This window comes from Eretmochelys imbricata, chromosome 20, assembly GCF_965152235.1.
Source record: "Eretmochelys imbricata isolate rEreImb1 chromosome 20, rEreImb1.hap1, whole genome shotgun sequence".
In the NCBI taxonomy this organism is placed as follows: Eukaryota; Metazoa; Chordata; order Testudines; family Cheloniidae; genus Eretmochelys; species Eretmochelys imbricata.
In genome coordinates, this window is record NC_135591.1 from 2,651,661 (window position 1) to 2,678,210 (window position 26,550).

The following is a 26,550-nucleotide window of genomic DNA, read 5'->3' on the forward strand; positions in this document are numbered from 1 at the left end:
GGGGGAGGAGCCCGGTAAAGCACTTTGGGATCAGCAGTGGGCAAAGGCCAGGGCAGAACTACCAACCAATGAGAAAGGAGGAGACAGGTCCACAGGCAGATGCTGAAGGCACCGGCTGGCCACTTTATGTATTCGGTACATGCCAGAGATCGCCGAGCGCACCTCAGACCTTGCAGAATACAAGGGGAGGGGGAGTTAAAAAGACCAGAGGGTGCAAAGGGGACAGAGCCAGTCCTGGGGCAAAGCAGGGGCCACTCCACTGATCCCAGGGCCAAGTCCCACTGGGATCGACGTGGGATCCTGCCAGCCCAGCGTGGATGGAGCAGATCCTTGCGCTGCTGCTCTGACTGGCAACCCTGTACAGCCCGGCATCCCTACACACCAGTGCCTCTTGGTGCTGATGGCGGGACGATGCGAGTTCAGGGCTTCTTTGGCCTGCCGCTCATCCACTTGACATTATCTCCGGAGCGGGCACTGGGCTGGGGCCGGTCACAGTCTGGGAGGTGCTCAGGGAACTCGCTGAGCAGCTCCGGTCCTGCTGGCATTAACGCTCCAGGAGTTTATCCAGCCAGTCTTCAAGGAGGTGGCAACCAGGCCTGCCTCAACAATCCACCCCTCAGCAAAGCAACAGGCTGGTAACAAGACGACACAGCAACACGCCCATTCGGGGGGGCCCTCTAGCAAAGCAAATTCTGGATGCCAATCCCCACCCCTCCCTGCTTCACACAGCTTTTATATAAAACACCCTAAAAGCCCAGGGGCCTAGTGCCTGGCCGCAGCACCGAGGGAGATGGGCCGATCGCCCCGGCACGGCAGGGCCTGAGCGCGCTTGAGGAAGTGACGTGTGCACGTGCGATGGTGCGTCAGCTGTCCCTGCTTGGAAGGGCGACGGGGCAGCTGGCTGGAGATTTGGAGGCAGATGTGGCCCTCTGGAGCCATCCCAGCAGTGACGGTCTGTGAAGGGGGATCCTGGCCAGCAGGTAGACCTGCTCCTGCATGGGGTCAGGCTCCCTGGTGAGCGCCTGGCTGCCAGCTGAAAATCAGCCTCGTCCCTTGTTTTGAAATCCACATTTGTTTTTCTGTGTGATCTGCGGTCACAGAGCGGTCGGAGCCCGGGGCTGAGTGGAGGAGGGTCCTTCCTGGGAGAACGCGCAGCGGGACAGAGCGGGGTCTCACCAGGTCAGAGAGTTAGCACGGCCGGGAACACCGCAGCATCTGCCAGAAACACAAATACGTGCGGGTCACCAAGGGGCTCGCGCCAGGCCCCACGCCCCGGTGCAGCGGGAGGGGCGCACAGGAGCGGGGAGCTGCCTAGAGTCACCGCCCCGTGTTCGGACAGAATCCAGGGCTCTGGAGGCGCCGAGCACGGAGCTGCAGCGAGAGGAGCAGAGCGGGCGGACGCTTGCTCCTGCCTGCCGCTGTGGGATCTCACCCCGCTGAGCGCTGCAGGTTCGGTCTCCGCTCTGCAATGGAGGGAGACCTGCGAGCGCAGGTGCTCCGGGGGGTGTGCTCCGTGCACACAGAGGAGGGGCGGCACCTTACTTTTGGGGCTGCTCTGGCTGTCTTGCTCTGGCACCTTCCAGTCCATCTTGCGGCCCTTCTCGTAGAGGCCCTTGAGCACCTTGCGGAAGTCGTCCGGCTCCGTGGCGTTCTTGCTCAGCTCCAGGTACTTCCTGTAGAGCTGCAGGGCCGTCCGAGCGTCCTCGATGCTGTCGTGAGTCTCGCCCTGGATCTTCAGGTCTGGGGGATGCAGGGAGGGTTCGTCAGGGAGGGCACTACAGCCCCCGCCCCGATTCCCAACCCACACAAGGGGATTTCCTCCCCCTCCTGCTGATGAATACAGGGGGTCACTGTCCCTCAGTCCTGACTGGGAGCCCCCTGCTCCCATCCCCATCCAGCTCTGCTGATGGGCCGAATCTCAACCCCAGCCCCTCCTGTCCTGCCCTCCCCACACACAGCTCTACTGATGCCCCTCGATCCCGACCCACAGCAGCAGCCCCCGTCCCCAGTTCCAGACCAGCTCAGAGTTCCAGAAGCAGGGTGGGGCTGGAGGTGCCCTTCGTCTCTGAGCGACACCACAAGCAGCCAGTGCTGCCCTGTACCCGGGCCATGGGGCCGGCGTCCATCTGGGGCTCCGGTGCAGCCCTGCCTGGCTGGGCCAGTTGCGATCTAGGCGTTTCCACTAACCCAGGAAGTACCAGGCAAGGAAGCGCAGAGAAATCATCCTCTTCCTCGGCATGTGGAACAGATACACGGTGTCAATCACCTGGTCCTTGGGCACCTGGCAGAGCAGAGAGAATCTGACCACCTAGGTTACGCAGGGTTAGTTCCCCCATCCCACCCACCGCCCACACAGCCCACCCCCAACCTGTCCCCCACACACCATCATCACCCCTACCCCAGACACAACTCCACCTCCCCTGGCAATCACACTGCTCAGTCCTTCACCCATATCCCCCTACCCCGGGTTCTGCGAGCACACCCCCAGTGGGAGAGAGGAAAGTTCCACTTAGGAAGGGAATTGAAGGTGCGTTTGCTGCAGGGGCTGAGAAATGTCCCGGGCTTTTACAAAGGGAAAGTCACCATGAGGTTGATGACCCGGAAGTCCTTCTGCAGCCCGTGGCCCACGAATTTCACCCCGACATCGATGAGGAACCGCAGCTTCAGGTAGGTGGACTTAAGTGTGGTGAGGTGCTTGGAGGAGATCTTGGCATCCAGGTCGCCCGGCTTGATTCCTGAGTACTGGGTCAGGTAATCCACCACCTGCAAGGTGAGGGGCTGGTGATCACAGGGCGTGCGTGGGGGTGTGTGCTGGTGACTGCAGGGCAAGGAGAGGCTGGTGACTTGGCTGGTGGGTAGAGGGCCGGGGACCACCTGGTGACTGCAGTGGGGGGTGGGGAGCAGTGACTTCCTGGTGGGGGGCAGGCAGTGTCAGGGGAGCCCCCCTTAGCCAGGAAGCCCATGGTGAGGCAGGTGGCCGACCCCCCCTTGGAGTGGGGCAGGGCAGGGCAGGGGCAGGTACCTGCTCCTGGGTGGAGATGTAGTCATCGATGAAGGGAATGCCCTCATTGGGGCCCTGGCCTCGCACGCACGTGATCCTAGCCACGGACATCTGGCTGGGCTTGATGGTGGATTTGGTGCCGTCACTGCGCAGCTCTGCCTCTTCCTGCACAGGGTCAAAGGAGCCGTTGGCAAAGGAAGCCCCCCAGCCCTCGCTGCCCCATCCCCAGGGAGCCAGGCCTCAGCCATCAGGAATTCCCATGGCCCTTTCTTCTGGCCACTGCTAGACCCCAGCAGAATGGCTCCAGACCCGGCCCCTTCCCGACCCCCCTCATCGAAACACCAGCGTCCATCCTGGCTGCGGCCTCTACCTCGTTAAGCGTGACGAACTCGGCGTCCAGCCCCACCAGGTCGCCCACCTGGGGCATCTCGTTCAGCATGAGCGGGATGAAGGTGGCATGGCACTTGCGTTGCTTGCGAGCCAGGGACGCCTCGGCCAGCAGCACGCTAGCCTCGATCGGGTTCTTGACTTGGAGGCAGTAGGGGGAAGGGTGGAGAAGAGAGAATGCTCCGTCAGACGGGGCGCTTGGCTGCTGGATTCACAGCAGAAAAGGCCAGGCTGGAATCCCATGTGCTGCCTGGCACTCAGAGCAGCTGGAGCACGTGAAGGAGACGATGCCCTCCAGAGGGAAAGGGCCAGAGACCGTCGTCCTCCAGCCAAAAATCAGCACCTGTTTCTAAGGGGTCACACACAAGCTTCTGAGGGTGCTGATGATACGGCCCTACCAGAGGGGGTGTGGAGCTGGGGCCTAGATGGACACAGAAATTCCAGCTGCCTTGCCTGTATGGCCCCGGCCGGGTCTCCTGCCCTCGACCAGCCACATACCAGGGCTGGGAGAACCAGGTGCACAGACGGAAAAGGCATCAATATCTATGGTAGCGAACCCAGCACGCAGGGCTTCGTGCCCAACTGAGGGGGCCCAGCCCACGTGGACAGGGCAAGCGAGGCTCTCGGTGGGGTGGCTCCCCCCTGCAGCCAACAGACCTGCCCTGCTCCGGGGGCCTTTAGAGACCATTCTTTGTCTCTTGGCAGAAGCCGTTCTAGGGGATCGTTGAACACATGAGAGAATGTGAAAACGACGTAGGTCCCCTGAAGTCAACGATGCTGATTTGCACCAGCAGGGGTCTGGCCCCCTTCCCACCATACAGGCTGCTTTGTCTGCTCCTTGTGCGGCATCTCACTGGGAGGGTGGAGCTGGACTGGTCAGTTTCACTTCCTGGTTCTGGGCTACCCCTAATGTCCTCTCGCTAGGGGCTTGTCCTTCGCATGAATGACCCAGGGGTTGCCCCTAACCCAACTCCCCTCCACACACAAATCTCTAGCTCGAGGGAAGTGGTGCTTTAAACTGGATCTGGCTGGTCAGGCAGGGCAGAGCTCATTAGACAGCAGGGACACACTTACAGGCAATCACCTTAACACAACCTCTCAGCTGCTGCTCCACTCTGTGGCTGCTCTCACCCCAGTGGGGAAACCCGAGCAGTACGGGGCAGCGAAGGCAAGCCCCAGGGCTCCACACACGCGGCCCCGACGCGTAACCCCGCCCTGCGCCCGCACGGACACTCACTGGTCAGGTTGTACTTGGCGTGGAGGTTCCTTCGTGCATAGTACAGGATGGCAGGCACCTTCCAGCTCATGTCAAACTGCACCGCCTCACACTGCGACAGAGGGAGGGACGTGTGTACGGACAACTTGGGGGGCCTTGGCCCGGCAGGGGCTGAGCTCCGAGAAGGGCTTCCTCCCCCCAAAACCCACAAAGCAGGACAGAGCAGAACGTAACAAGGTTTAAGCGCCCACATGCTAAAGAGGATTCTGTGAATTGGGGGGGGGAGGGGTAAATCCAGCCCTCCCGCCAGCAGAATCACAACAGGGGGCGCTCTCCGTCCCTGTCCCGGACCCATCTTCCCCCACCCCCAATTCAGACCCCCAGCCCTCTGCCACATAGAAACACACAGTCCCACCACAGGCGTCACGCACCGCCCCCACCACCCACGTGGGCTACACAGGGGTCTAGGTTTCCTTTTGGCTCTCTCCCTGGTACCCTTCGATGAGGAGCGCGGGCATCGTCTCTGTGGCCAGCTGGGAATGGGCAGGTCTCACGCTGGGCAGCTGGAGACAGGACAACTTACAGCCACGGGGGCTGATGGCTGGTGGAAGCCCAAGTCTATGCCTTTCCCCTCCCCCTTCACATCCCAGCAGCAGCATCCGGTAAAACACACAACCAGCAGCGCTGAGCAGCAACAGCAGCCTCTCCCCCGGCCGCTGTGGGCTGATCCCGCTGCCTCTTTGGCACCAGGAGCAGGAGAGCCAGGACTGAGCCTGAACCAGGATCTCCCGAGCGCTACACCTGGCTTGGCCTAACTACAACTCCTAGCTCTTCTCCTCAGCAGATCTGAAAGTGGAGGTCAGGAGCGTTATTCCTGCTTCATAGATGCGGAAATTGAGGCACGGAGCAGGGACGTGACTTGCCCAAGGTCACCCAGCAAGTTAGTGGCAGAGCTGGGAAGAGAACCCAGGTACCCTGAGCCCCAGACCAGTGAACTGCACACTAGGCCACGCTGCCTCTCTGGCCAGACCGGTCGCACGGTGCCACAATTCTGATTCTCGGGCTGCCCCCGGAATGAGGCTCCTTACCTTGTCCACCGGCTCGATGAGGAAGTCATTGAAGAGATACCACTGCTGGTGTGTGACCCCCTGGGGGTGAGAGAGAGGCAGGGTTGGTCCGTAAGCTTGCGTCAAGCACTGTATTTCTTAGCTGTTACCCAGGGCCCAGGCACTATCCCCTCTGGAACACGTCCCCCTTCCTGAGACACTCATGGGAAAGAACCCACCCAAGAGGAGGTTCCCCCAGGGTGGGGCTGGGGTCTGAGTGAGCGGCTGGGAGAGAGGTGGGCTCGCCCGCTCACCTCTTTCCTTTGGTGATACGTCTCCCCTACTTTGATGTGCCCCACCAGGCTGCCCCCAGTGCGGGAGTCCAGAACGTGGACAACGGTGGCCACCAGGTCGTACGTGTAGGTTGAGTCCTGGTCATCGGATGAGCTGAGCTGCAAGGAAGAACCCACCCCCGGCGGTTATGTGAATCTGCTGAGAACTGGCTGACCTGGGCCAGGATGGACGCAGCTCAGGACAGGGGAAGCCTGTGCAATGGGTCAAGGGAAATCACCTTGGCAGAGGCAGCTCCCACGGCTGCAACACAAACCCGCAGAGCCTGGCAAAGCCAGAGCCGCTCCCAACCGTGCCCAAGTTCTGCCATCAGGCCAGTGGGGGCAAAGCGGTCCCGTGGCACCAGCGAAAGGTGACTCAGGCCTCCACAGCTCTGCTCCCCAGCACGCAGGCCCCTGGCTAAGGGGGACCCACTTCGGTGAGTGAGTTCCATCTCCACTCCATCCTCAACCTTCCAGGCACTCCAACCCCCTCGTGCTGGGGGGAGCCCGCTGGCTCCCCATACAAGCGTGGCCACGGTCAGCAGTTCCCTCTCTCTGCCCTTGACCTTGCCTGACGGACTTTCGACCCCAGCAGAGCCAGGGAACGCATTACCTCGTTGCTTTCGTTCCAGTTGCAGACATCCAGCTCCTTGTTCTTGGTCAGTTTCATCCGGATGGAATGGGGAATCCAGATGTTCTTCAGCTCTTCGATGGAGGTGTACGAGTGCCCCGCCTCGGCGTTCCCCAGGTCCTTCCTGCCAGGAAAGGACAACAGGGAATTCCAGACCTTGAACACAGGAGGGAGAGGAGAAGTTCTGGGAGTTTCGGACACTGAGGGCCGGGATCCCCAGCTGGGGTAAACCGGCATGGTGCCAGTGAAGTCCACAGAGCTGCACTGATTTACACCAGCTAAGGATCCGGTCCTGACCTCTTGGGAGAGAGGCTAGATGGTGCCAATTGAAGATGGTCAAAGCAGTGGAGGAGGGTGATCACCAGGAAATCTAGTCTGCCCTGCCTAGTCTGCAAGAGACCAAGGGAGTGGAACAGGCAGCAGGAGCTCTGCCTCTGGGCCAAATTCACCCCTGGTGTAACTCCACTGATGCCAGAGGGTGACTTCAGGCTGCTGAAGGTTATGGGGCCCTCACAGGGGAGATGTAAAGCCAAGGTCCCGATGCTAATGGTCAGAAAGGATCACAGGGCACTTTTCCCTCAGTGTCTGGCCCGTCCAGTGGAGGTAAATGTTAACAACACAGCGTTACACAGGGCTTAAGCCTGCAAACATGAATTACATTCTGCTCCCACAATTTCCTTGGGCAGATTCCTCACTTCATGCATTTCCTATACTGTTGGGTGGTGCTGCTCAGTGCTGTTAAGCAGCTGCTGCATCTCAGCCCAGAGGTGGCTGCATTTCAGTGTGCATTGTTTGTGGTTCAGTTTAAAAAGCGTTTTGGGACGTAAGGTGCTGTAGACAGGCAAGACGAAATCACTATCAAATGAGAAACAGCACCAAGTTCTCCGAGGCCATGGGAAGGATCCAGATGGCAAAACTTCTAAGATGGACAAAAGCCCATTTGTCCTCTGCCAGCAAGTACCTACCATTCTCCAAGAGAGATCTCTTTGCTCTTGGGGATTTCGAGGCCTCCTTTCCTCATCACTGTTTTTTTAAAGGCATACTGGCAACAAAACACAGATCAAAAGCATCAGCAAAGGAGCCAGGAGACAGGCTTCTGAAACGAATGTGTAGCTGGTGACAGCTGGCCTTTGGGAAAGGACAGAGCCCCCGATATTAGTGGCACGGAGAAACAAAACGTGGGAAATCATGTCAGTGGACAAAATGCAGATAGCCTTACGGCAGAGTAAAGAGGCGTTTAGAAGGTGTGGGAACCGTGTTTGGAATTCGAGTACACAGATAATGCTCAAAGGCTGATCACCCACAAGCGGATCTTTCAAAGGTAACAAGGACAGGTTAGGAATAAGATTTATGGATCCTTGGAAAGTTCACGCTGCTGAATAACGATCAAAGAAAATCCCTCTAAGGGTATGTCTGTCCGACAGCCACGGGAAGCAACGGCAGCTCGTGTCGACGGAGCCGCACTAGCGAGGAAGGTGCTGCAGGGGACGCTGCAGCCCAGGCTGTACCAGTTGGCCAAGGCCCTGGGCAATTAGTCGGGCCACCAGACCGCGCTGCTACTTTGCTACTCCAGCCCCTGAGCTAGCTAGATGAAGGCTCCTGCAGTCGCACCCAGTGACCGCACTGTGGACAAACTGCCAGCAGATCCTGCACCGAGCTGGGCACAGAGTGACCTGCGGCTGTCAAGAGAACAGACCGGCCTGCACTCAACCAAACAACATTTCCCCTACCTCCGCCTGTGTCTTCCAGAAATCGGCCTCCTTGGAGCTGTTCACTTCGCAGTTAATGACTAAGACATCAGGCAAGCAGCGGATGTTCCGTGTTTGGACCTTTATTAGGACAGACAGAAAGAGGGCGGGTGGGTGAGGGGCACTGCCAGTGGCCCTGAAGGGAAGATGGGAAACAGACTAGTACTGCGCCTCCGTCTGTCAATTTCCTCTGCCAAAGGCTCCGCCCACTGAGCTGCCTACTCCCCTTGCAGGTGGGTCAGCATTAGCCGTGTTCACAGAGATGGAAACTGAGGCACGGAGCAGGGAAGTGGCTTGCCTGAAGCTGCCGTGCCAGCGTCGGGCTTGGTGCTAGGCTCAGAACTCAGCTCCCAGTCTAGCCCCTCCGGACTGTTCCCATCTAGTCCCTCAGACGCTGGACTGTTCTCTGCAATGTCCAGTCTGAGACAGGGCTTTCCCCGCTTCCCTTGGGAGACTATCGCCCAGGCTAATGGAGCAGGGACCTTTCGCCAGCTCCACCCCTCCACCCCTGCCCAGCTGATGCCCACAATGAAGGGGATATGCAGGCAGCGAGTGGCCACCTCCCAAACTCACCGTGGGCTGGTACTTCTCACAGTTCTCGCACCAGGCCTGGGTGTTCTGCTCCAGACAGATGCTCCTCTTTAAGATCTGGGCAAACTCATAATCTTTGGTTTTATCTGAGGGCAGATGTGGCGGGGGTGGGGGGAGGAGAACAATTTCATTTTATCAAAAGAGGAATCCCTAGAGATTGAGCCCAGATGTAAATTCGACCTGCCAGACTCCGGACAAGGGCTCTGACCCATTCCTCAGGAGCAACAAAGCCCAGGCAAACTCTGTCCCCGGAGCTGGAAGTGATTCACGGGTGACCGGACAGCTGGAGTGGGATCACTGCAGGACGGAGCACGCTGGGCCCCAGCTGCCTGTGCTGATAAAGGCTGGTGCAGCAGGTGATGAGTGTTTTCATTGGCCAGAGGTGTCTGTACAGTGGGGACAGCAATCTGCTAAAGGTGGGGCCCACCAGGATGGGGGTTAAAAGTCCCCCTTGGCCTCCTGAACCCAAGGAAGATCGAGCCAGCCTCAGCTGTGCCCTGGTTTACAAGACGTAAGGTAGCCACCATCCACTCCTGGTCCCGCTCCCCCCAGCCCTCTCCACGTACCCCTCGCCCCTCAAGGTTACCGTTGCTCTCAGGGTAGGAGAGCGTGAAGAGCAGCGTGGAGGAGACTCGCACCGTCTCCTTCCCACAGCGGCACATGCTGGAGTTCTCCACCTCGCAGCTGCAGAGCTGCCCGATCACCGAGTCCCCCGACGACCCAAAGCTGCTGGAGCAAACGAAGCACGTCCGGGTCAGCGGGGGTGGGGGCTGATAATTCAGGAGTCTTTCGAGGCCCAGCAGGGCGAGAGCGTGGCATTAAGCCCTTACATGCCCTTCCTGGGCCGGGCACTTGAAGGTGGCAGCTGCCAACAGGATCCTGGAAAACCCAAAGGAGTGGGCGTGGGTTTGGAGCCGACTCAGTGGTAGCTCTCAGTGGTGACACGGCCAGTCACCCCCCTGGGCAGCCACGGAGGGGTGACAAGAGGTCAGGGGTCAGTGAATAGGATGGGTCAGACCCACGGTGGCCTGGGTCCACTTCTGGCTCTGTGCCCGGGATCGGACCAGCACGGGCTGTGGGAGAGCCAGCACTGTGCCCAGCTCCCGCAGCCTGTTCCACACCAGACTCTGGCTGACTGGGCCCCCCCCCGATACAGCCTCTAAGGAAGGAGACAGACCCCACCCCCGGGCGGTGTGCCCCCACTCCTAGCCCAGCAAGCAGCGGGTGCAGGGGGAAGGGGTTACCTGCTGCCGACACCCCGATAGGCCTGCGGTGCCTCCTGCTCCTGGGTCTCCTGGTGAAGCTGCGTCAGGATGAAGCGGTTCCAGCTCTGGATCAACCGGCCCAGGTTCACTTTGCCCGTGGCCTCATCGGAGTCGGCCAGGATCAGGCCCAAGGCGGACGCCTCTGGGATGGTGCGGAAGGCACGCAGGAAGTTGCTTCCCTGTGGGAGGGGAAGGATTGGAGCATTGGGGCGGGTGGGGGGGGACGAGAGAGATGGCATTACCCAAATTCCTTAACGTGGTCCCTTCCGCATGGTGCCAAGTGCCCTCCCTCTCTGCCCCTAAACCCCTGGGGATCTCATCCGCCAGCAAAGCGAGACGCCGCCGGCTGCTTCCCCCGAGTCCCTGCCGGTGCAGCCCCAAGTCACAGTCACAGCCCAAGACCCTGTTCAAGAAGCACCCTCCCCTTCCCCAACAGCCCTGCTGCTTGGCATTTGCTCCCCACGTACCTGGCACGGGTCCCCCCGGGACAAGTCCAGCATGTGGAAGAGAAAGCCCAGTTCACAGCCCAGGCAGAACTCCTTCTGGCACAGGTGGTTCTGGACCAGGCAGCGGACGGGCTCCAGGAAATACAGGACCTGGGGAGGCGGCAGCAGGGCGAGTGAGGAGGGTGCGCTGGAAGGCCGCAGCAAGCCCTGGCAGGGGAGGGGCTGGGTGCCAGTCTCACCTGGATCATGCAGTTGCAGTAGGCGTTGGGGATGTGGGGCTCCAGGCCAGCAAACAGGGTCTTGTTGTAATGCTTGAAGTCGAAGTCCTCCAGGCCCAGCTTGGAGTATTTGATTGTGACCTGGACAGAGAAGGGAATCCTCAGAAACAAGCGAAAACCTTGGCCCCGAGCTGGTCTGTTGCACCAACACACAATCACCTGCACAAGCACTTGTGTGTGCGGGAGCATTCAGTGAATACACACGCGTTGACACGAGCGCACCCCAATACACAAGCACTCACAATCAGAAGCGATTCTAACACATCACGAGTCAGACCCCCGGGACGGTCAATGTGAACCTCTCCCAGGCACCCAGCACCACTCAGGATCAAACCACGAGTGAGAAATGCTGACTCCAGCCCACTCTTTTATCCTCCTGCCTGGAGGGGGACCCGCTGTCTGTATAGGCACCTTGGGACAGCAAGGGATCTTGCGGGGCGGGAGCTGGGCCACCCCACTGAGCCGCATGGGCTGGAGGCTGCCTTTCTGGGCTGTTCACACATGACCCTTGGGGCACTAGCTCTGTTCTACCCAAATCTGGCTGATCTTCCTGTGACAGCTCATTATATCTTCACCTGCCCCTCCACTCCCTCGTAGCCCCAAGCCCCTCTGGCAGATGTAGCGAGTCAGACCTTCCTGTATTTCTTTGCCACCATGTACAGGTGAGGTTCCTCTTCCCGGCCAATTGGGGATTCAGGGACCTGGCTGAAACTGTCAAACTCGTTGTCCAGCTCTTTCAGCCGATACGGGATCTGAGGGAGGCAGGAAGGAAAAGGGACAAAGCAGCTTAATGCTGAGGCCGAGTCTGTCTGGAGCAAGCATCCAGCGAAACAAACAACGCATAACCTTGCCCGGCCCCCGAGCTGGGTCCGGGGCCCAGATCAACCAACGGAGCGAAGGACTAAAGCAAAAGAGGGAAAGGACACTTCCCTTCACCTAGACAAAGCTCCTCATTCCTCTTCTTATTCTTGGTGTTGTTTTAAACTGTTCTGGAACTGCTGATGCAAACAACACAGAGCAGTGGTCTGCCAAGGGTTGGTTTAGGGAACCCCCGGCATTGGGGTCCTCAGACCTTTTCATAGTATGGAGCACATACTAACTGCGCCCAGAACTCTCTTGTGCTGGTCTGCCCCTGGGTATTCTCTCCTCTCCCTTAGAGGCCAGGTCACGCTGTTACATTGCAGAAGAAAACATCTGTGACTGGTACATGATGGTGAAGGCCAGAAAGGACCTTAGATTATCTCGTCAGAGCCCCTGTATAGCCCGGGATGCAGAACTTCCCTCATCTACCCCAGCATCGAGACCAGTAACTTGTTTCGAATCCCATTCCACATTAACACACAGAGCTGACCTCACCCGCCACTGAAACGCAGCCCCCTCTGGGGTGAAACACAGCAGCTGTTCAAACAACGCTCAGCAACACGAGATCACGGCAGTCTCCCAAGCTGGCAGAGAAAGGCTGAGCACTCAAACCCGCGCGCACGCACACCTGGTTCCGGAGCTTGGTCCTTGGGTTTGGCGCATAGCCGATGAAGCCCACTTTCTTCATGGTGCGCAGGATCTCAGGGTCTACAGGTGGGGCCCGCCTACAAAACACAGCACAACTCAAAGACCAGCCAGAGGTGCTGGGTTGACAGCCCTGGTCACTCGAGTCCTGTATTTGTTCACGGAACAGAGAGAGCAGCTGTACAAACTTCCACCCCAGACACTGGCTCCCACCTTCCCACCCAAAGTGATGACAGGACTGTTCCCTGGAATGCATTCAACCCTTGGCTTCTCTATAGCCAAGGCCAGCAAGGGGGCTAATGGGTGAGGGGTTCGGTGTCATGGCGAATCGCCACCAGACCACCAAGTGGAGCATGGCGTTTAACTTACTGCAGCATCCAGTCAGCTGCCTATGGGGTGGAACGCAGCAGCTGCAGTGTACAGCAATTTAGGACAGAGCCAAAGAAGAATACTAAAGCCGGCCAAATGGGGAAGGGGATATTTAGATACACAGAATGTAATTACACAAATTGGAATTTGACCAGGAAGCCCAGGGCACCACCCTGATTCTTGAGGAAGTGCCATGGGATTTCCCATGACCACAAGCAACCAGGACCTCAGAATTACAACTCATCAACGCAGCAGCAGCCCCTAGCATAACGGTGGGGCACTGGTTCGGTATGGACTCCAGAGGGAATGTCTCCTCTTGGATCGTCAATACGAGGGTGGATAAAAATCAATGATTTTTTTTATTTAAATCAGAGTTTTTTGATAAAATTCTTTTTGAGGGAAAAACCTGTCTAAAGATAGTTTTAATTAAGATACATTATAGCTCAAAGATCTCTCATCATTGAATAGGGATTATAAATTCTAATTCTATAGTATGAGACAATATGTTAATGTAATGTTTAAAAAAAGTTTTGTAAATGAGTTCCAATAGTTCACGGATTAGGGACCCACTCTTATGGGGTTCCACAGGCTTCTGTAGAGATTATTTAGGTTAATCTTTCTATCTACCCAATGGGACTCAGTGCTCAGTCTAGAAGATACCATCAGAGATGCTTAGTTTTGCAGTTCTCAAACTATGGATTTGTGTCTCCAGAGGTAACATGCTTGTTAACAGCAAAAATGTTTTAAAATAAAATAAATAAATAGAGAGAGAGAGAGGGGGGTGAGAAATAACAGACCTCAACTCTATTGTCCTCTGCAAATTTGTGTACACAGAGTCAATCCCTTACCTCTTCTAAAAGCGCAAAGTTTCAAAAAGTTCAACTAATAGAAGATTGTTGGGGGCGGAATAGATCTGGACAGGAGAAGAAGTCTGGAGATAAAATGTGAGATGCGAGGGACATATGCTTGTTTTGTTACAATTTTATATGTTTGCTATTGAAGGAAAAAAAAAAATCCAGAATACTTAACGTTGTTGTTTTAGTTAAATAAAACAATTTAAATATCTGTCTGGTGATGTTCTCCTCCTAATCCAGCATGGCAAGAAAATCCTCCAAAAATTAATGATTAACCTATTGAAATGGAGACAGTTCATCTCCCAATGACTTCATAAATATCTGCTTCAATTACCTTTGGTAAATGAAATAACCAAACAATCCTTCATTTTCTCATATAGCTGTAAAACTAATCTGAAAAGTTTTCAAAATAAATATCTGTTTCAAAATGTATAGTGTGTACCTTCTAAAATGAATCCTACATCTCTCTCCGAGTTATGAAGAATATATATTAAGGTTATGACAACCAACGAGAATGCACTTTTATGTAGAAAACCATGATTAAATCAAGCCTTCCTGACTAGTGATTTAAATCATGATTTAAATCAATTTGATTTCAATCAAATCCACCCTGGTCAATACCACTTCTTGAAGCCCCCTACTCTTTCCCCTTCAATACCTGACCTGGCCCAATCCTGCCTGGCTCAGGAGAGCTAAAGGGAACCAAGTCTGAAGTGACAGGGCTGCCATCTCGGGAAGCTCTGCGCTGTACAGGCTAGTTACATGCTTTTTGCGAGAGCCCTGATGAGTTACCTGGGCGCAGGGGCAGAGTTGGCAGCAGGCCAGTCTGACAGCAGTGTTTCGCTGGTCAGTGGCACGGGGATCAGAGAAAGGGGCATGAGGTCCTGGTTCCAGTCCAGGTGAGGCAGGGTGTCTACCATGCAGGGCAGGGCAAAGTCAGTCTCCCGGGAGTAGGCGTTGAAGGTGACCTCGGGCGAATCGGCCCAGAGGTGGACGCAGCCCTCCGAGTCGCCAAACACCATGGCCTGCTTGCTGGCCGACACGTCAAAGGTCATGATCAGCTGCCCCACCGTGTTGACGTGGAAGATGTCAGCGGGGTTGGCAAGGCCTGTGGGCTCACAGAACTGGCACTGACCTGACGGGAAGAGCAGAGAGGCTTCAGGGAGGGGGCACAGCACAGAACTCTCAGCAAATCTCACGCCGATAAGGTCCTATACTGGCTTCCATCCAGAGATCCCACCTCACTTTACAGGCCAGACACACAAGGATCCCTTCTCTGAGCTCTGCAAGACACTCCGCTGAGCTGCCAGACAAGGGCTGAGACGGACCTTGCTGGATTCGAACCTGGCGTTCCCCAGGATCCAGATAAAACCCAAGGGCTAGGGAGCCTAAGGTGAACCGCCTACCTGTCTGGGAGATGATGGCCAGCCGGGAGGTGTAGGTGGGGATGAACCTGAGGAAGAGGGGGTCCACGTGGACCTGCAGCGGGGTGATGGCCCGCATCATGCGCAGGTCGTACACCTTCAGGAAGCGGTCGCAGGCCAGGCCGTTCATGCGACTGGAGAAGCCGCATGTCACCAGCAGGTTGCCGTGGACGTCGAAATCCGACAGGCTGCCTGAGTAGGCGTCGAACTCATGTTCCGCAGCGAAAGTGCGCAGGTCCCGCAGGGACACCTAAGGGGTGGCACAAAGGAAGCACTGGTAATAGGAACAGAGGCAGGGAGGCCCTTGGGGGCTGTTTAGTCCCAGGAGATCACAGGGGGACAAACAGGAGAGGAAGGAAGGGCCAGTGGTTAGAGCACTAGCATAGGACTTGGGAGACTGGGGTTCAAGGCCCTGATCCACCCCAGACTTCCTGGGCCTTTGCGACCATGGGCAAGTCCCTTAGCCTCTCTGTGTCCATCTGCACCTCAGGGGTAAGAGCCCTGTGAGGACACAGTACCCACGGTGAGGTGCTGACATTACGGCGATGGGGGCAGATCAGTAGCCAAGACAGACTGAATACATGGGAACTTCCATGATTGCCTGGCACGGGAGCAGGGCTCAGACTCAGCATCTCAGCCCTCTCTCCACCATCAGCTGCTGCCCCCTGCCAAAGGATGCGGGAAGGCCACTGTGTGAAGTGCTTTGGTGCCCTTCGGGGGGAGCAGTGCCATAGCAACATACACTCCTCTCACTTCAGTCTCCTGGTGACCCAGATTGAGCCGCCTGCCCCGAGCAGCTGAGAGGAGACAGCGCTTTGTTATGCCAGAGCTGGACACGCAGCCCTGGAAGGGAACTCCGGTGTCAGCCAGTCCGGTCCCTCCTATGGCAGGCAGCCACGTTCCATCATCCTGTTCACAGACGGCTCGAGCTCCTCGGTCAGAGTCCCTGGCTGGGAGAAGACTCAACAGGCAGGAGCAGGACTGCGGGTACCTTCCCCGTTGTGTGTCCGCAGAAGAAGAAGCGGTTGGACTGCCTCAGGATGGTGACGCCGGGCACCTCCACAGTGTACTGGAAAGGAAAGGGTGAAGAGAGGAGGAGATACTCACCCTCAGAGGAGAGGGCAGCTGGCCTCCGGGGCTGTGAACCTAGCAGCACAGAAACCAGAGCCTGATCACAGCCCAGGGGGAAGGCAGAGTGAACTAGTGGTTAAAGCTGGGGACATGGTTCCTAGGTTCTAACCCTCCCTCTGTCACAGACCCCTCTCTGTACCTCAGTTTCCCCTGCTGTTTAGTGGGGCTAGCACTCCTTATTCGTTAACCAGCCTGCACACAGGGGTCAGGGATCTGCAAACAAAGGGTCGTTGAGAGGTTCTTGCCTAGCAGCAGCCTCTGCATTAGCAGGAGGCATGTGGAACCCCTCCCCGCTGCCCTTCTGGGACAAGCTGAATATGTCAGAATAGGAGTCAGAGAGATCTCTCCCTGCTATACCCCCCCAAACCCAGCGGGGCCAGAGTCCCAAGGGGCGCCAGGCACCTGCCTCTCCCATGCATGCCAATGGGATGCCAGGGTGCTCAGTACCCCTCAGGATCAGGCCCACAAACAGAGGCCATTGGTACCTTCTGGGTCTCCTGGACAGTGTTGAGGTCGATCTCAATCACGTGGTTCTGCAGCCCCCCGATCAGCAGGGTGCTGCTGTTTGTCAGCAGCAGGCTGTGCACATCCTCGCTCTCGTCCATGCTGACGGAAAGGGAGAGAACAAAACCTCATTCTCCTGCTCGGCTCTGGGCACCCCAGGCCTCCCTCCTGCCCTCAGACACACACTGATTCGTGCACCTCCCCCCAGCAGGGCCACGTGCAGAGGGGGGGTGGGTACGCCTCCCCCCCAGCACAGACTCGGTCCGAGTTGGTTCGACTCCGGACCGAGTCAGTGTTGGTATGGGAGCTTTTCCCCTTCCCCTGTGCAAAGGGAGCTGCAGGAGTTCCTAGTGCCCATGTCACATCACCGTTAGGCCAAGGACTGAATGGGGCTCCCTCCTCGGCCTAGAGAGGATCCTTATGGGGCCAGCATGAGGCTTTCCTTCTCTGTCAGCACAGCCAGGCTGTCGCCCTGTGGAGGAAACTCACAGGTAGTCGAAGATGGTCAGGCCCCCACGGGACATATACTTGAGGTTCGTCTTGGTCAAGAAGAGGACGCCGTTCTCCAGGCTCTGGATCTGACGGATGTCATCGCTGCTGCTCACCTGGAAGGAGGAATAGCGCTCCAGGGCCGGGCCGAAGAACGAGGTGGCGTGACCCTGAAATGAAGCGGAAAGGAAAGGCCGGCCTGGGGTGGACTCTTGAACACGCAACACCTCATCATCCTCATGCTAACGCAATGCAGTTTGATGCCACCGATGCACGGATTCCAAGGCCAGACGGGCCCACTGTGATCATCGAGTCTGAGCTCCCAGCTAGCACAGGCCACAGGACTGCCCTGAACTCATTCCTCTCTGAACCAGAGCATTTGTTTTAGAACAACATCCAACCTGGATTTCAAAATTGCCAGGGATGGAGATTCCATCACGACCCTTGGCGAGTTGTTCCAGTGGATAATTAACTTCACTGTTCAGAATGTGTGCATTCCTATCCTATTTAACCTATTCATAAATGATCTGGAGAAAGGGGTAAACAGTGAAGGGGCAAAGTTTGCAGATGATACTAACTGCTCAAGAGAGTTAAGACCAAAGCAGACTGTGAAGAATTTCGAAAAGATCTCATAAAACTAAGTGATTGGGCAACAAAATGGCAAATGAAATTTAATGTGGATAAATTTAAAGTAATACATATTGGAAAAAATAACCCCAGTTACACATACAATATGATGGGGGCTAATTTAGCTACAACTAATCAGGAGAAAGATCTTGGAGTCATCGTGGATAGTTCTCTGTAGACATCCATGCAGTGTGCAGCGGCAGTCAAAAAAGCAAATGGGATGTTAGGAATTATTAAAAAAGGGATAGAGAATAAGACAGAGAATATCTTATTGCCTTTATATAAATCCATGATACGCCCACATCTTGAATACTCCGTACAGATATGGTCCCCTCATCTCAAAAAAGATATACTGGCATTAGAAAAGGTTCAGAAAAGGGCAACTAAAATGATTAGGGGTTTGGAACAGGTTCCATATGAGGAGAGATTAAAGAGGCCAGGACTTTTCAGCTTGGAAAAGAGGAGACTAAGAGGGGATATGATTGAGGTCTATAAAATCATGAATGGTGTGGAGAAAGCGAATAAGGAAAAGTTATTTACTTGTTCTCATAATATAAGAACTAGGGGCCACCAAATGAAATTAATGGGCAGCAGGTTTAAAACAAATAAAAGGAAGTTCTTCTTCACTCAGTGCACAGTCAACCTGTGGAACTCCTTGCCTGAGGAGGTTGTGAAAGCTAGGTCTATAACAGGGTTTAAAAGAGAACTGGGTAAATTCATGGAGATTAAGTCAATTAATGGATATTAGCCAGGACGGGTAAGGAATGGTGTCCCCAGCCTCTGTTTGTCAGAGGGTGGAGCTGGATGGCAGGAGAGAGATCACTAGATCATTATCTTCATGTGTCAGTATATCTATGTCTGCATCTGTAATTTTCACTCCATGCATCTGAAGAAGTGAGGTTTTTACCCATGAAATCTTATGCCCAAATAAATCTGTTAGTCTTTCAGGTGCCAACGGACTCCTTGTTGTTTTTGTGGATACAGACTAACACAGCTACCCCCTGATACTAGATCGTTACCTGTTAGGTTCACTCCCTCTGGGGCATCTGGCATTGGCCACTGTCTGTAGACAGGATACTGGGCTGGATGGACCTTTGGTCTGACCCAGTGTGGCCATTCTGATGTTCTTACGTTCCTGTCTAGCTGCAGCATCCAGACGCTGGATTGCCTTAACCTCTGTCTGCCCGCCTGAAGACCCCTTGATCAAATATTTTTTCCCCACCTAGGTACTTACAGACTGTGATCAAGTCACCCCTTTACACAACGCGCCCGACCCTCAGCTGCTGCAGCAGCAGGGACGTTACAATGAGAAAGCGGGCAGAGGAAGTGTGAACCGTGGGTACCGGAGGGGTGCCAGGGAAAGGGAGAAGGAATGGGACTCTCTGGTAGAAGAGTGCGTACAAGGATGGGCACTCAGCCACATTCTAATAAAGGGGGAATGAAGAATCAGTGAGGCAGGCAGACCAGCCCAGACTGCTGCTGCTGCCACACTCGGGAAAAGTATCCCTTCTGGAGAGGAGGGTGGCTGGAGTCAGCAGGGCAGAGGGAATGAGTGGGGGATGGCATGCAGATGGGGTCAAGGCTATAAATCAGGTATTGAAATGATTAGGGGCACCACAGGAAGTCAGACAACATGACAGAACAGGGGTGAGGGACAGAGGGAGGATAAAATGGTCTGTTGCACTAGAGCAGGGAGGTGGAATGGACCAATGCTGTGTCGTGGTACGGCAGGGAGGAAGGGCTACCAGACTAGACAGAGCGTTGGTCTATTCTGGTGCAAAGACTCTTACAATGGGGTAGCCTGTGATAGCAGGGGACTGGATTCAATAAGGTCCCTTCCAGCCCTACATCCCACATTCTACTCCAGTATCCAGAGAGGGATTCTCATCTGTCTCACCGGTTCATCCACTCACCGCCCGACAAACATAGGGAGAAGAGATCAGCCCCTCTGTTTTGAGTCTCACACCCTCGCCTTTATCCCCACATCCCAGAAGAATCCTTCAGTCATTTCCCTCATTGGAAAATGGCCCAAGACACATGGAGGAAACAAAAACCTTACAGCGTATAAAATCAGAGCAGACAAGTGACTAATCCAAACCACAGCAACCCCCTTCCCCAAGGCGGCTGTGCCACAGGGAACCCCAAGCACCACCTACCCCATGGTTCCCCACCCAGAGCATCTCTTCGTGCAGATCGAAATGGGAGACGGAGACGGGTACCCCCACCTCGGAGACCACGGTGTGCAGCTCCGAGTACATGCCCTCCATGATGTGCACCGACTCCGGCACCGGGATGCCCTCCAATGGCACCCCCTCCGGATCCAGCTCCACATTCTGCAGCAGGGCGGGGTTGAGGTGAGGGTCCAAGACTGGATCCAGGGCTGGGTGGAGAGCAGGTGCATACTCCGCAAGGGCAGGGTCGAGACCTTCAAAATTCATGGTGAAACTGGATGTCTCCCTTTAAAACAATGGGCAAATCAGAAACACAAAGGCCCCTGTGTTCTTAGCAACTAATATCTACCCCTGAGGGCATTCTGTGCCAAAAAATTAAGAATTCTGCACCAAAAAAATAAAAATTCTGCGCACAGTATTTTAAGATTCTGCAAAATTCTGCAAATTTTATTTGTCAAATAAATGTGGAGGCTCCAGCATGGCATTGGGGAGCACAGGCCACTGGCTGCACAGAGGTCGGAGATCACCGTGCAGCTCCTCCCCATCTCCAAGATACGGACTCAGCAGTGAGGCTCCACTCGACCCTGACACAGGGCAAGGACTGGGCTTGCCCCAGAAACACCCAAGGGCCCTGCCCCTCTGTGCCAGGTGCACCAGGTCTAAGCAGGCAGGCTCACAAAGCAGGATCCAAGTGTGGAGGGGCTTAGCGTAGGGGGATCCAGGTGTGGGTTGAGAGGGTTCTGTGTGGGGCAATCTGGGTGCAACAGTAATGGGACTCTGCATGGGGGGGGAGGCAGGTGAAGGTGGTTGTGGCTCAGCAGGGGGGTCTGGGTGTGTGGGGGATAGAGCTCAGCACGGGGGTCTGAGTGTGGGGAGCTCAGTGGGGGGTCCAGATGCTGGAGGAGTGGGGCTCAGTGGGGTGGGGATCCAGGTGCAGCTGGTCAGGGCTCAGTAGGGTGGGGATCCGGGTGCCAGTGGCTCATCAGGGTGGTCCTGGTGCAGGGAGAGTGGAGCTCATCGGGGGGGGGGGAGGTGTCTGGGTGCAAGTGGGCTGAGGCTTGGCGGGAGGGTCTAGGTATCAGGCAGCCTGGATGCACAGGGGTTGGGTGGATGTGGGAGCAGTTCCCTGTACAGGGATCCCTCCCCCTCCAGCTCAGGAGCAATGGGTGCAGGAAGCATGGGGGAGGCGGAGTTTGCAGAGATTCCTACAGCCGGGGGAGAAATCTGAGGGCGGGTCTGATAAACCCTGGATGCTGCGTAGGGGAATAGGAAGTCCTGTCCTCTCCAGCCCAGCCAGGACTAGCAGCTGAGCCCAGTGCAGGGTAAGAGCCACCAGCTGGGTCTTCCCCAGTCCTGCCCCCTCCCCCACAATGATTTACCTCTCTGCCGGCTGCCCTGGGCACCCAAAACATACTGCTGGGGAGGGTCGCATGACTGCTTTTGTGGCTTCCCTTTGCTTCCTCATCATTTTTCTGCAGGGAAGCAAAGAAATCTGCGGGGGGCATAAATTCTGCGCATGTGCAGTAGCGCAGAATTCCCCTAGGAATAAATATAGCATTATGGGCATCAGAATGGAAAAGGCCTATGAGGTCTCTAGGAAGGGTAAGTATTTAGCTCACCTCTAATATGAAATCTATGAGTGATAGATGATGACAGGTCCTTTAGCGAGGGGTTCTTTGCCCTTCTGTCATTAAGGGCCCAGAGTGCTCTGGGAAAGGTGTATTCAGCTCTGCACTGAGGTGGAGGAGAGGCAGCTAGGCCCTTGGCACAATCAAGGGTAACCTGCACTCCTGTTGGGCCCATTCCACCTCAGCCATGACGACTCCTCCCCACCACATCCCCTGCCTCCTCTGGCCTAAATCCACTCCACAGAGGCCCCTGGACCCAGCCTGCTGCAGAGATAGTGCCAAGGTTGGTTTCTGCCGGGCACAGGTGCTGTCTGTGCCAGGGGTATCACCAAGATGCCTTTGAACCAGTGGGCCATAGCACAATACTGAATCTGGCTCTTTGACAGACACCAGAGGACCTTGGTTAGACGTTGGCAGACCTTGTAACAATAAAGAGTCGCTGCATCTAACTGAGAGCAGCCTAGTTACTGCAGCAGGGGAGTGGGATTCAGCTGGGCAAGGCTGGACAGCAGAGGTGGGTAGCGACTGCTTCCTGACCCTGGAGAAGGAGTGGATCAGATCCTGAAGCATGTGACCTGATTCCCCTTACTGGAGCACAAGCAGCTGACAATGCTGCTCCAGCCACACACAAGCCCCTTCTGCAAAGGTCCATTTGGTTCCCAGGCCTCGTCAGTACTTGGTCCCTCCGCTGAGGCGGGCAGCAAGGATACAGGGTAACTAGAACATGGCCACCTGCCTGCTGAGAACCAACGCAACCTGCTCATTACACGTCAGCTCCCCTACCCTTCCGCAACAGGCCACAGACCTGCCAGGCTCAACCCTACCTTTGGACGCTGAAAGGGGCTTATAACCCAGTGCTGAAATCTCAGTTACAACTGTGGAGATGGAGAAAAGTGATTCTTACCCAGAAGCCTCTGCTCATTTACTCAGAATCCTGCTTCTGCTGCCAGGTTACCCACAACCCTCTGCCCGGGGGGTATGTTACCCAGAATCCTCTGCAGCCAAATAACCCACAGCCCTCTGCCCGGGGGGTGCGTTACCCAGAATCCTCTGCTCTGCAGCCAAATTACCACAGCCCTCTGCCCGGGGGGTGCATTACCCAGAATCCTCCTCTGCTCTGCAGCCAAATTACCCACAGCCCTCTGCCCGGGGGGTGCGTTACCCAGAATCCTCTGCTCTGCAGCCAAATTACCACAGCCCTCTGCCCGGGGGTGCGTTACCCAGAATCCTCCTCTGCTCCGCAGCCAAATTACCCACAACCCTCTGCCCGGGGGGTGCGTTACCCAGAATCCTCCTCTGCTCCGCAGCCAAATTACCCACAGCCCTCTGCCCGGGGGTGCGTTACCCAGAATCCTCCTCTGCTCCGCAGCCAAATTACCCACAACCCTCTGCCCGGGGGGTGCGTTACCCAGAATCCTCCTCTGCTCCGCAGCCAAATTACCCACAGCCCTCTGCCCGGGGGTGCGTTACCCAGAATCCTCCTCTGCTCCGCAGCCAAATTACCCACAGCCCTCTGCCCGGGGGGTGCGTTACCCAGAATCCTCCTCTGCTCCGCAGACAAATTACCCACAGCCCTCTGCCCGGGGGGTGCGTTACCCAGAATCCTCCTCTGCTCCGCAGCCAAATTACCCACAGCCCTCTGCCCGGGGGGTGCGTTACCCAGAATCCTCTGCTCCGCAGCCAAATTACCACAGCCCTCTGCCCGGGGGGTGCGTTACCCAGAATCCTCCTCTGCTCCGCAGCCAAATTACCCACAGCCCTCTGCCCGGGGGGTGCGTTACCCAGAATCCTCCTCTGCTCCGCAGCCAAATTACCCACAGCCCTCTGCCCGGGGGTGCGTTACCCAGAATCCTCCTCTGCTCCGCAGCCAAATTACCCACAACCCTCTGCCCGGGGGGTGCGTTACCCAGAATCCTCTGCTCTGCAGCCAAATTACCCACAGCCCTCTGCCCGGGGGTGCGTTACCCAGAATCCTCCTCTGCTCCGCAGCCAAATTACCCACAGCCCTCTGCCCGGGGGGTGCGTTACCCAGAATCCTCCTCTGCTCCGCAGCCAAATTACCCACAGCCCTCTGCCCGGGGGGTGCGTTACCCAGAATCCTCCTCTGCTCCGCAGCCAAATTACCCACAGCCCTCTGCCCGGGGGGTGCATTACCCAGAATCCTCTGCTCCGCAGCCAAATTACCCACAGCCCTCTGCCCCGGGGGTGCGTTACCCAGAATCCTCCTCTGCTCCGCAGCCAAATTACCCACAGCCCTCTGCCCGGGGGTGCGTTACCCAGAATCCTCTGCTCCGCAGCCAAATTACCCACAGCCCTCTGCCCGGGCGGTGCATTACCCAGAATCCTCCTCTGCTCCGCAGCCAAATTACCCACAGCCCTCTGCCCGGGGGGTGCGTTACCCAGAATCCTCCTCTGCTCCGCAGCCAAATTACCCACAGCCCTCTGCCCGGGGGGTGCGTTACCCAGAATCCTCCTCTGCTCCGCAGCCAAATTACCCACAGCCCTCTGCCCGGGGGGTGCGTTACCCAGAATCCTCCTCTGCTCCGCAGCCAAATTACCCACAGCCCTCTGCCCGGGGGTGCGTTACCCAGAATCCTCCTCTGCTCCGCAGCCAAATTACCCACAGCCCTCTGCCCGGGGGGTGCGTTACCCAGAATCCTCCTCTGCTCCGCAGCCAAATTACCCACAGCCCTCTGCCCGGGGGTGCGTTACCCAGAATCCTCCTCTGCTCCGCAGCCAAATTACCCACAGCCCTCTGCCCGGGGGGTGCGTTACCCAGAATCCTCTGCTCTGCAGCCAAATTACCACAGCCCTCTCCCCGGGGGGTGCGTTACCCAGAATCCTCCTCTGCTCCGCAGCCAAATTACCCACAGCCCTCTGCCCGGGGGTGCGTTACCCAGAATCCTCCTCTGCTCCGCAGCCAAATTACCCACAGCCCTCTGCCCAGGGGGTGCGTTACCCAGAATCCTCTGCTCTGCAGCCAAATTACCCACAGCCCTCTGCCCGGGGGGTGCGTTACCCAGAATCCTCTGCTCTGCAGCCAAATTACCACAGCCCTCTGCCCGGGGGGTGCGTTACCCAGAATCCTCCTCTGCTCCGCAGCCAAATTACCCACAGCCCTCTGCCCCGGGGGGTGCGTTACCCAGAATCCTCCTCTGCTCCGCAGCCAAATTACCCACAGCCCTCTGCCCGGGGGTGCGTTACCCAGAATCCTCCTCTGCTCTGCGGTGGCGGGTAAATGGCCCCGGCTCTCTCTCTCTCTCTCTCTCTCTCCCTCCCTCAGCAGCCGCCGCCACCGGTCGCTGCGCCCCCCGCCCGGGCCGAAGCCGCCGCCATGGCAACTTCCAGCCCCTCTGGCTCCGCCCGCTCAACCACTCCTCGGGCTAAGCGTTTCCCTCGCCTGGCAGGCGCGACTACCAATGAGAGGGCACGCTCACGGGCGAGAGCCAATCAGAGAGAGGCGGAGGCGGGAATAACAGGTTGGAGCGGCCTGCGCAAGCTTGGTAGAGAGAACAGGACGGGCGGGCGGAGGGGACAGAGCGAGCCGAGCCCCTGGATTAACGGCTGCGAGTCCGATAAGACTTAAAGGGCCAGCAGCACCCTCATCCCCAGAGCTCTCCCCAGCTCTCCCATGCCCCAGTAACTTTCCATTTCTATATTTTTTCCAGGATAGTGGCATTTAACTATATATAACCCCCCCCAAACAAAAACGTCCCTGGAAGGCGAGATGGGGGAGCCCCAGGGAGCATGAAACCCACAGCAAGTCCAGAAGGCAGCATCTCATGGGGCCGTCCTTACTGCCAAAATCCGAGCTGGGAGCCCCCTGTGACATGAGTTTGGTGGGTCTCAGTCATGTCTCCCTAACAATTACCCACCATTGAATTAACACCCATCAGCCCTCCACCCTTCTTCCCAGCAAAGTGGTCAGGGGATGAATGGGCCATGAATGCCAAACTTGCCCTCTAGAGGTTGCCTCTCTAGGGCAGCCTTGAGGCACAGCGTGGGGCAAATTTCTCACCTGGTCCCTGGGACGTAAATCGCCCATATCTGGTCCTGTGAAGGATCTCAGTCTAATCTATCTATCTACCCATCCATCCCCATGCACACCCAGCTATCTATCTATCTATCTCCAGACACACCCATCAATCTATCTATCTAATCATGTCCCCTATCAACCGAGCAGCTCGTCACATCCACCCAAAGACACCTTTACCAGGCAGAGAGATGGGCTATTAAAATGAGCAGCCTCTCACTAGCCTCTCACGGCCGCTCTAGGTCGCGACCCTTCTTGAGCCAAATTCTCATCCTCATTGACACTGCTGTAAGCCCAGAGTGGCGCCTTCAAAATCACCAGCAGAGCTGAGCTCATGCGCTGGCCCCTTAGGTCTCTCAAACCCCTGAAAAAAACCAGCATCCATCCCAGCTTCCAAGGACATGTCTAGGACTTCAGAAGGAACCCAGGTTTGTTGCTCTAAGGTGGTGGTTTGCCACCTTTTCCATGCTGGGACCCCCTTCCCATCCCTTCCCTTTTAGCGATACAATGAGGCCGATTGTTGGTAACTCCTAACAGCTGTTCCCCACCCCCAGGGGTGTCATGCCCCAGAGGGAGAGGAGGGACCTCACTAGTGATGTGTACGTAGTTATTAATCAATGTATTTAGTTATTAGTCTAAATTTTGGTTATTACAAACTTGCCTTCATTTTTGGGAGACACTTATTTACAATTCCTTCCATACACACGGCGTCCGGAGAACACATCAGGGCTTCTGGTTATTTATTTACTGACACAAAATGTTCAAGCCAACTAAGGAAGTTCCTAGGAAATCTCTGCTTTCTGTCAACCGGTGGCAGGTACCGAGGGCCGGATCCTCAGAGGGCTTTAACTCCCATGGGCGTTAGCCACCCGA

The 26,550-nt window shown here is 56.3% G+C and overlaps 1 protein-coding gene across 9 annotated transcripts; it reads right to left on the reverse strand.

Moving 5' to 3' along the window:
* Positions 1–98: 98 nt before the first annotated feature.
* Positions 99–24,984, reverse strand: PAN2 (poly(A) specific ribonuclease subunit PAN2). 9 transcript variants are annotated; one of them, XM_077838980.1, is made up of 26 exons: positions 24,849–24,984; positions 20,002–20,302; positions 17,219–17,388; positions 16,711–16,831; positions 16,086–16,163; positions 15,077–15,344; positions 14,463–14,805; positions 12,431–12,527; positions 11,574–11,693; positions 10,903–11,022; positions 10,685–10,813; positions 10,197–10,396; positions 9,539–9,681; positions 8,935–9,038; positions 8,344–8,442; positions 7,579–7,655; positions 6,596–6,737; positions 5,965–6,102; positions 5,693–5,752; positions 4,626–4,716; positions 3,372–3,529; positions 3,023–3,166; positions 2,584–2,763; positions 2,188–2,281; positions 1,543–1,740; positions 99–1,215 (listed from the first exon to the last, which is right to left on the reverse strand). In XM_077838980.1, exons 2-26 carry the CDS (start codon positions 20,281–20,283, stop codon positions 1,181–1,183), a joined length of 3,591 nt encoding a protein of 1,196 aa, XP_077695106.1. In that variant the 5' UTR covers positions 20,284–20,302; positions 24,849–24,984; the 3' UTR covers positions 99–1,180. The 9 variants fall into 9 exon arrangements, 7 of the variants coding, with proteins under 7 accessions (XP_077695106.1, XP_077695110.1, XP_077695109.1 ...); XM_077838984.1 differs by lacking the exon at positions 24,849–24,984 and adding an exon at positions 22,744–22,759; XM_077838983.1 differs by lacking the exon at positions 24,849–24,984 and adding an exon at positions 22,685–22,697.
* Positions 24,985–26,550: the final 1,566 nt, after the last annotated feature.

Coding starts and splice junctions, on each gene's coding strand:
- PAN2 (XM_077838978.1), bottom strand. CDS start 21,448: ATGCGACCCTCCCCAGCAGTATGTTTTGGGTGCCCAGGGCAGCCGGCA. Junction 14,806..15,076: donor GGCCATCATCTCCCAGACAG/GTAGGCGGTTCA, acceptor TCTTCCCGTCAG/GTCAGTGCCAGTTCTGTGAG. Junction 10,397..10,684: donor CCCGGGGGGACCCGTGCCAG/GTACGTGGGGAG, acceptor CCCCTCCCACAG/GGAAGCAACTTCCTGCGTGC.